Raw genomic sequence first — 10583 nt, forward strand, 5'->3', positions numbered from 1 at the left:
ATTTCGATATATATATTAAATATTATATTAATTCATACAATTTTATTATATTTTATTTAAAAAGAAATTAAAGTAGTAAAATTTAGTATTCGATTCCTTAACTTTTTTAAAATAAAGTCCATATATTTTGAAATATTTTCTTTGTGGGATGGAGTGAGTAAGTCCATGATCATCTTTTAAATACAAACCCCTCAAGTTTTTTTTGGATATTAGATTATATAATAGAAGTATTTTTTACTCATTATATAATAATTAAATTAATTAAAATTCTATCTATTTCATTTGAAATCGATAAAATTTTAGCTATATAATTAAAAAAATACTAATCTTAATGTCTATTGATTTATTTTATAAAGAACAGCTCAATCAAGGTGATTTTTTTCTTTGAGAAAAAATAAATTGTATTCTGTAAAATTAATTTTAATTATGTTGAATTTTGGATTTTTAATTTTTAATGTTACTAGAGGGTATAATTTGGGTTTGAAAAATTAAAATCCAACTTTTCTATCGCAATAAACCAAAAAATAATGTGTTGTCTGCAACACTCCTAAGATAATGCATCTTCTACAAGTGACTTGGAATAAACATCCTTTTAACATTTTCTTCGTTTTTAATTTTGGAATAAAATTCTTTTCAAATAAATTTATTAAAATAATAATCTAAGACAACATGTTGAGGTATTTAGCACAAATTTTGATTTTATATGATTTTTAAAAGTATTTTTGGTTTAAAAAGTTATTAAATTGTTTTTTTTTCGTAGTGTTTTTGGTGATTTTAACATGTTGTTGTTAAAAGAAGAATAATTTTAATATATTTTTTAAATTAAAAACTATTTTAAAAAATACAATATACTATAATTTTAAACATGCTGGTCAAAAAAAATCCACCACAAACAATACTATTTCACCCGACAACAACATACGAAAGAAAACACGAAAGAATCACACGAAACTTCTTCAGGAAAAAGAATCACAAGGAAGTAATTGAGCAAATGCAATGCAAAGATTCTCCTCTGACATTTAAACAATTATGCTACTTGGCTTCTGAAAGCTCGAATTAGTAAATAAATGGGCTGCATCTACTGGTTAGTCAATTAAAGGATTTGATTGACTCAAATATGAGCTATTCATAGGGATTTATAGACGCAGCAAACAACAACTTGACAGTAAAAATTCCATTTTTCTCTGTCAAATCATCAAGAATCGCATGAAACTTCCTCCTCGGGAAAAGGGATCAGCAAATGCAATGAAAAGATTCTCAGCTGAGATTTTAAACAATTATGCAGCTCGTATCTGAAAGCTCAAAATGGTAAATAAATGGGGAAGATCAAGTTTCAAGGCGAAGAGAATAGAGGAACTCCCTGTTCAAGAGCTCACAATGGAATTTTCAACTTCATTGATCCTTGGGATGTTGTTTTATACTAACCTTACAAATCCATCTAAGAAAAAATACAGCTATCAAAAATTATTTAAGGACAGAACATATTTTCTTAAATGTATCTATTTACATGGCATGATTCTAGACTTGGATGTTGCTGCAAATCACTTCCAGATTTCTTGTAAATTTGAAATTGATTCTTGCTTTGTGTCACCTTCCTTAATAGCATCGACAATGAAATTGTTGCCTGTCGCATATTCTGAAGAGTCGTGGATTAGGTATCGGACAAGGGAAAGTGAATTCCTTTTGGAAAGTGAATTCCGAGAAAGTATTTTTCGATGTTTGGTAGTGTTATGAAAAATGAACTAGAAAACACTTTTCAGTGTTTGGTTATGTCATAGAAAATGAGCTGGAAAATAACTTATTAATATTTTATTTTTCTCAAGTTTATTAAAATAATGAGGAACAAATCTTACAAATTAAAAAGTTGAATGAGAATGAAATTGAAAAAAATATATATAATTTCATAAATTATCTCAAATAAAACAAATAATAATCAAAATAATAGGGATCAAATCTAAAAAATTAAAAAAAATTAAAAATGAAGAAATTAAAATAATAATAATCAACATTTCATAAATTATTTCAAATAAAATAAGTAACAATCAAAAGAATGAGGATCAAATTTGATAAATAAAAAATTTCAATAAAAAAATGATAAGGCAAAAAGCAAATAGCAATTATAAAAATAAGGACCAAAGTTGATATAAAAATAAAATTTTAAGAGATGAAATTGAAAAATAAATATTCAAAACAAAATATATATAGCAATCAAAAGTTTGAGGATCAAATTTGATATAATCAGCAAATAATGACATTTCTAAATTTTTCACAACTTCCGGAAAGTGTTTTCCCCTCAAATTTTTCAGGAAAACACTTTCCAGAAAACCAAGCCGAATTTTTCTTTTACTGGAAAGTGTTTTCCATTGACCAACTTTCCTACTGGCAAACAAACACAAGAAAGTTTGGAAAGTAATTTCCTGGAAACCACTTTCCAGAAAACAAACACAGCTAAAAGGAAAACACTTTCCTGAAAACCAAGTCAAATTTTTTTTTTGACTAAAATTGACTAGAAAGTGTTTTCCGTTGACCGGAAAGTGTTTTCCGCTGACCGGAAATTGTTTTCCGTTGACCAACTTTCTTGATGACAAATAAACACAGGAAAGTTTGGAAAATGGTTTCCCGGAAACTACTTTCCGGGAAACAAACAAGGCCTAAGGCAGTCCTTTTGCATAAGACCCTGCATGATCTCCGATTTGGAAAGTTCAGGGGATACTGGGTTTACTCAGATTTTGTACACTCCCTTTTCCATAGCCATGACCTGATATTGCCAGTTTTGATATTTCTATATTAACCAAATTCTAGAACAGCAGGAAAAAATATATACTAATCGAGTAACTTCGAGCAACATTGCGAATTTGATGAACATAGTTAAAATTGAAAGCAGAAGGCACATGAAAGGCGTCCACTTCTCGTGAGTACATGTTATGTACAATCTGGTGCTTGAGCCGCGAGTCAGGTAAATTAACTCGAGTCAATCAAGGATAGTTTAACCCAGCTATGTCTTATAACTAGCATTTTAACGAGACTTGAGCACTGTCAGAGTTAACATTGAGGGCCAAACCCAACCAACACTTTAGAGTCATCAATCATATCATTTACAAATTAAATCAGTAAAAAGAATTTTTTAAAAGAATTAGCACGGTTTAAAAAAAAATTATAAAATAACACAAATGGAAAAGGTTTTGGCAAATAACATAATCTAGTAAATGTTGCGGTTGAGAATAGGATTTCTAAAGAAATAGTTAAAATAAATTAGCACAGATTTCAAAAAAATGAAAGGAAAAATAAAATAAAATGAAAGAAAAAATAAACTCTAGAGGTTGATTGAAGCTTTGATGACGGCAACCTGATGTCGTTGAAAACATCTCGATGAAAAGAATTTAACAATATAAAGAAGGTTATTATCACACATGTGTGGCATCGCGGTGATCATTTTTCCAGACTTAGATTATCATGAATAACATGGGTAGAGTGGAACTCTTGTTTTTAATCAGTAAAAGAATGAATGAGAGTCGCCACCTAGTATTTTGTTAACTAGAAACCTTAACTGGTCTTAAAGTTCAGGTAAATTGACTGATTGTGTAAGGAAAAAATATTAACACTCCTACTATGCTCTATATGAGGTAAGGTATTTTATTTATTTGTCTGATATAAACTAATATGGTTTTAGAAAAGACTGGAAAACAAAAAAAAAAAAGCATGCATATTGTGTAACAAGTTCCAACACCAAAAATTGATATGGATGGGAGCCAAGGATAATAAGATTTATTACAAGTTAAAATCTTTAAAGTCCAAGAACACCATAATTATAAGGAGATTCTAAAAATATTTACTTTTATTCATTTATGTCTCACTCATTGAAAGGGTATTAGAACCATTTATGTAGAAAAAACTAAAAAAACTCTAATAATATTGAATATAAAAAATAAATTAGGAAAACTATTTCCTTCAAATAAATAAATAAATAAACTAGAAAAGCATCATAATACAGAATAAAAAATAAAAATAAAAAAATAAAATTAATTAAGAAAATATTTATTTTTTTCAAAAATACTTTTGTATCAATCTTCTCGGGCTAGAAGGAATTTGTCATCAAGTTTAGACATCATTCAACAACCATTATGTGCCACAAACATTAATTTGTGGGTGGACCACCTCATTATAGGCTCTTAATATTTTTGTGTTGGCTGTCCTATCATAAATTTCTAATACAACATCTCTGTGTGAGCATTCTATCGTGGGTCCCTAAAACAACAACACATCTTATTCTATAATCTTTTACATCTATGGTTATTCAACAACACACAACAATAAACCAATAAAAATTATTGAGCTCCAATACATCTTCTCTGTGACCTCCAATTAAAACTACCATGAAATGTTAGATTTTAACACTAATTGACGAAAACGAGAGTAAAGAATAACGAGATTTATTACAAGTCAAAACTCTCAAATATCAAAAATATAATAATTGTGGAAAAACTCTCCATATACTTAATTTTATTCATCTATGCCTCACTTGTTAAAAAGGCTATTACAATACTATATATATAAAAACTAAAAAACTTAATTATATTGATTATAAAAAATAAACTAGAAAAACCATTTTCTTCAACGTGAAATAAAGAAAAGAAATATCATAATACAGGATATGAAAATAAAACTAACTAAAAAATATTTATTTATTTAAAAAATATCATAATAAAGTAATTGGGCCTCAACTTAAGATGCATGCAGGTGTAAATCTCTGAATTACACTTTTTTGGGTCACCTTGGACTACCCATGCCCTTGTTTTAATGGTCTGACTCTGGCATCATTGGACTTTAGAAGATTTTGTTTTTCAGTTTGGAAGAGAGCACCATGCAAGTCAAAACCCTACTCCCTGCTGCAGCATGTGAGGTCATGAATTTGCAATCTAGTCCCTCTAGTTTACAGAATTTCTCACAGAGACAATAAATCATACTCTATGCTAGGAGTTCCTAGCTGACTCTATCTCATTATTTAAACGCCATAATTATTGAGCTAAAATCTGTTATTTAAAAGGATCCATCTGAAATATATTTCCCACTTTGCAGGTGAAAATGGAAGGAGAACGTAGTCCAAGTATTTTGGGCTGGGCTTTTAAAGGCATTATTCCAAGCTTCAGCTGAATTCTAAACTTATTGGGCCCTAGAAGAAATCTTTGGAGCTACTACAATTTATTCCAATCTCCATTCCATGGTTGATAAACATGGCACACAGCAAATTGAGTAAAAGATTTATTATGTTTTGATTTAGGTTGGGTTTAAAATTAATTAAACTAGAAAATACATTGATGAAGTAAAATTTGATAAACTCGGTTGAATTTTTAATAATTTAAAAGACTTGATTAAAATAGATCAAAATCTTGTCAATATAACATAAAAAGAAATATATGAAAAATTAATATTATTATAGTAAAAATAATTAATTTGCATTGACGAATGATCCTCAAGTTCATCTATTATAATATATTTTGTATTATGATGTATAGTTTTTTTAAAAAATATTTTTTAATAAAAGATATATTAAACAAATATTTATTTTTTATATCAGTACGGATATTTTAAAATCCTAAAAAAATATAATATGATATTTTTCAAATAAAAAATAGGTTATGATATAAAAACAAATATTCATTAAATTGCGTGTTTAACACCTGTATTAATTTTTATTTTTTAAATTGTTAAAAAAAAAACACCTTTCACTGCTAAACGTCTAATGCTTAAAGAGTATTCCAAAAAAAAAAAAGTCTAATGCTTAGAGAGTGTTTGTTTTTGCTGGAATTGTTGTGGTTGCGGTTGGAAAAAAGTGATTTTTGAAAAAAGTGCTTTTTTCTGTGGTTTGTGTATATAATTTGAGTGTTTGGTTAAAGTTGTGGTTTGACTTTATTGTGGTTAAAAAGATGTTTGGTTAAATTGTGGTTGCGGTTGCTTTTGGAACTAAAATGACTAAAAAGGACATAAATAAAATAAGTTTTTTTGTTAAGAGGAAATAAAATATTGTTTGCACATAAATACCGGCTAAATAATCAAAGTTTGTTTTGTTATTACAATTACATATTATTGCCCCATCAAACAATTTGCAATGCCATCACGAATATCATCCATACCCGACGCCCTCTGGTGTGAACTCGTTTGTGATTGTGGAACGACATCGGGAAAAATATCTTGAGGAACGAAATCAGGGTGGTTATCAAAGTTGTTGAATGCAACATCTTGCCTCGACTTCCGTCGAATATAGTTGTGCAGCGCCATTGATGCGACAACAATTTTAACCTGTGATTCGTAAGGAAACTCAGGCATGGTTTGCAAGATTCGCCATCTTTTCTTCCAAACTCCAAATGTACGTTCGATCACACATCATAATGATGAATGGACTCGGTTAAATAGTTCCTCTCGACTTCGGGGTTGTCCTCGTCGACGAAATTCTGGAAGATGATATCTTTCCCCTCTATATGGACCCAAGTAACCGTACTCATTCGGATATCCCGAATCAACAAGATAATACTTCCCTGTATAGATGTCAGAATTTTTTCCCACTTACAAAAAAACTTCATAAAAAAAAATTAGAACAGTTGAACAAACATATTTTTTTAAAGAAAATCTACCTTCCGGTGGCCTCGGAAATTGTATGTTTGTATTTCCAATCGCCTCATAAAATATTCTTGTATCATGAGCACTACCTTCCCACCCAGCCCAAACAAATGTAAATTGCATGTCAAAGCTACATGCTGCCATTACATTTTGCGTCGGTATACCTTTTCTACCAATGAATGGTATTTGATTTTCTTGTGAAACACATGCACGTACATGTGTTCCATCAATCGCTCCAATGCAATTCTACAAAAACATAAAGTTTATTGCCGAATCAATTTAATTGCACGTAAATATTTGATTATAAGCTTTTGAAATATTCAACTACTTGTACACAATATTGCTTACCTTGAAATAGGGCATGTATCTCGGATTCATTGCAATTTCCAATGGAGTTGTTGTGAATTCTGGATCGACTGGTCTTATTATATGCGTTGCAAGCAAGCACACAGAACGAAGCACCTCATTGAAATTTCTTGAAACAGTTTCACCTGAATGCTGAAAACGCTCCTGCACTTCCCTATTCGATGCTCCTAGAGCTAAAGTGTAGACAAACATGCCTAATTTCTCAATAACACTCATCCGTCTAGACGGTTTCAACCCATACATCGTTTTCAACTCCAAAGCCAAACTTTTTAATGTGTCAGAATCCATCCGAAACATGTTCACACAACGTATCCAATGACCATTTAGAATTTCCATCAACCATCGCATGCCAGTGTTATATGAATTCATACATGGCTCTTTATAAATATACGCTTCGTGATATAAAGCCATTGCTCCTGCAGTGCAGATGACTAATTTTTTGCGATCACACTCTCTACGCCAAAATAATTATCCACTGTCATCGTCATCCTGTTGATTTATGTCGTCATCCTGAACCTCACTATTGTAGTTTCCATAACCATCACTGAAACTTCCTCCAAATCCACTTACAGAACTTGTACCAGCAAACCCATCGGACACATGCCGACCAACATTATTCATAACATTTTCGTAATGTTCATCAAACAGTGCATTAAACCAGTTCGCATCCATATCTACAAAAAAAATTTTGAATCAATTTTTAACCTGCATTGTACCGATACAAAATAAATGTTCATTGACTCAATTATTTTGAATTTTTTTGTCGTTCATGACAGTCTTAACATAAAACATCTATATTCGATCAAGCGGTACAGATCGAGCATCTTTAACGTATACGTAACGCATCCACTATTTTTTAACACAACAATAATTGTAATGTACACGATTATCACCGCCAGGGTAATATCAAATTTTTTCAATTAATATATGAAGAATATAGAATATCTTTTCAATTGATAGCAGAAATTAGCCAACTTTTCAGAACAGTTGATGCAAAAACATTAGAATCCCTTTTTATATAATTAAGACCTGCACTATATAGGGCCTATATTCATATCCCTTGTATCCTATCACAGTGTTCCTTTAGAGTAGTATGCATTCAGAGAACTTGGTTCTGATTTGAAATGCCATGCAATCCCGAATTGGTAGCAAGGTGTAAAACATTACTTATATAAGAAGAGTCTTCAGCTACTTTCTTATAAGCCATGACTTTTTCTTTATTTTCTTTATGTTAATGCAGTATTTTCCATTTTCATATTACAACTTAATTATCCATGACTTGGCCAGAAATTAGATAAGCTTGTTATGTGAAAAAAATGTTGCCGATTCTGCAGTATAAAAAGACCCAAAAACAGTAGGGAAATGCACTAGCAGACAAGAGCACATTGCGCATGTGTATAATCTTTCCAAAGAGGCTTCAGAACTGCCTACTCTCAATGACTCAACCCTAATATCAAAGCACTTTTGACCACCTGAACTGCACATTAACATGCACATGCATGAAAAAAAACTTAAGGATTTTCTCAAGTACATGCACAAGCAAGCTCAAAAACCATAAATGCACTTATTTAATTGACAATGACAGCAGCCATAAAGAGAAGGGGCTGCTGTCAGTTGAAAAAAAAACCATAAATACACTTGTTTAATTGCAAGAGCAGCAGCCATACAATTGTTTACACCAACATTCTGCTAACAAAACATAAATGTAAAGCATTATTAACTAAAAAGCATCCATAAAATAAACAACCAACCTTCTAAAGTCAATGCACTTCACGTTGCAGTGTAAAAACAGCAACAAAACTTCCTGAAACAGCCCTCAATACACGTTGGAATGCTTGCAAATTTTGTGTCCAGCCAATGAAAATGCAAAGAAATTCTAATGCATCTTAAATAGAAACACACACACCAACATATATTTACTGCTGCCAAACCCAGCAGCAAACATTTTTACCATCACCAACCATTCAAAAGTACCAACTCCCATTCAACCAACTTTCAAACAGTCATGCAAGGAACTATAGTGCAACCATTTAGCTGCCTTTCAACTCAACATACATTCAACCAATCAGCAGCCATTCAACACATAAAACACAATGCAATCCATTACGTTACAATATAAAATTCAAGGCTGAAAAAAGCCAACTGAAAACAGAATTATCCAGCATTGAAATTAGACTATTAAACCTACAATAACAACTTCTAAAAGGAACAACAATAGTTGTTAACAATTTCTCAAACATAACAAACAGCCGACTACTACAAATACATAAAAAGTGTTCAACATATGATACGTTACAAGTTACGAAACCTGGGAAAAACAGCAAAGGCAGAACCGTTTGCATAACCCATTTTACAATTCTACAGCCGTAGCAACACCTTATGAACCTCAAATTTGAGCCGCACTTTAACCTGCGAAGAAACACATAAACATTGAAATTTTTTTGACACAAAACAGAATTTCATTGCTGCAACATACAACATACATTAATGTAAGTTTTCCATGTATGAAATGTAAACTTACTTGAAGGTCGGTAGTTTGCCCTTCGATCGAACATTAATTTCAGCCACTGAAATTTTCGGTCCATATCACCAATTGTTGCCCACATTTCCCTCCTACTTCTAACCATAAAAAACTCAGTTGCAAAACAATACAACTCACTACCGAACACCACTTCCTCAATGGAGTGAAACTCCTTCATCACCTCTTCTATGCTACAACCTTTTTTATCTAAAACACTTGACGTGCATTCACTCTTGGTAGAAACACTATCCACTAACTTATCTAATCGAGTAAATAATTGAGATCCCCTTCCGGCACTCCTTTTTTTTTTTCTCATTTTGTCTAGAACTTTGTTGCACACTTTTTCTTTTCCCACTACTACCGGTGGGATTGCTTGTGCTATTGGCAAAAGTCACACCAGCCACCATATTCTCCACATCGGCAACGAAATTGGGAAGACTACCCTCCTCGGAATCTCCACTACCTTCATGAAGATGAGGGTCATCATTCATTGCGTTAGTGTGCATTTGACCACCACCATCTTCATCAGAATTCAGACCCTGCGATGGAGCCCAAGCATACTGACCGGTTGCAACAGTGTTTGTAAACATGATATCATATTTACAACACAAAGCTGGATCGATCCCAGCATGCCTAAACTTTCTTGCCCCGCGTATCTCCTACAACACGGGACAATGAATGAAAAAATGCATAAAAAAATTATGTGAAAGCATGCAACCAAACAGTAAAGAACAGCTGTAAAAATACAGAAAAAACAGACCTGGTTCTTAGCTTTCCACCATTCATCAGGAGCTGCAATTGTTCCAAGTTCAGCACTCCATCCTACTCCTGTTTCGGAAATCAACTTTTTCCATATTCTCCAATCTTTTTTAATTCCATCCCACTTATTCTTTAATTGTGCTTTCGTTAATGCATGGCCAGTTTGATTCTTAAAGCTATTCATAACAAACTTCCACCCAGCTTTGTCGAAATGGGTGTTGGGTCGCATACCTTGCTCAATTGCTTTAATACATATGTCACAAAAAGCATGCAACATCTCTCTAGTCCAACAAGCCTTATCTTGTGATTGAGAATCATCCAT

At 31.8% G+C, this 10583-nt stretch overlaps 1 protein-coding gene and 1 pseudogene across 1 annotated transcript; both read right to left on the reverse strand.

The window, feature by feature from the left end:
* Nucleotides 1-6081: 6081 nt before the first annotated feature.
* Nucleotides 6082-7224, reverse strand: LOC140955753 (uncharacterized). Its single transcript, XM_073410275.1, has 5 exons — nucleotides 6964-7224; nucleotides 6832-6861; nucleotides 6630-6704; nucleotides 6381-6533; nucleotides 6082-6297 (listed from the first exon to the last, which is right to left on the reverse strand). Exons 1-5 carry the CDS (start codon nucleotides 7222-7224, stop codon nucleotides 6082-6084), a joined length of 735 nt encoding a protein of 244 aa, XP_073266376.1.
* Nucleotides 7225-7449: 225 nt separating this feature from the next.
* LOC118053135 (L10-interacting MYB domain-containing protein-like) lies at nucleotides 7450-10583 on the reverse strand (annotated as a pseudogene).

This window comes from Populus alba, chromosome 6 (assembly GCF_005239225.2).
Source record: "Populus alba chromosome 6, ASM523922v2, whole genome shotgun sequence".
In the NCBI taxonomy this organism is placed as follows: Eukaryota; Viridiplantae; Streptophyta; class Magnoliopsida; order Malpighiales; family Salicaceae; genus Populus; species Populus alba.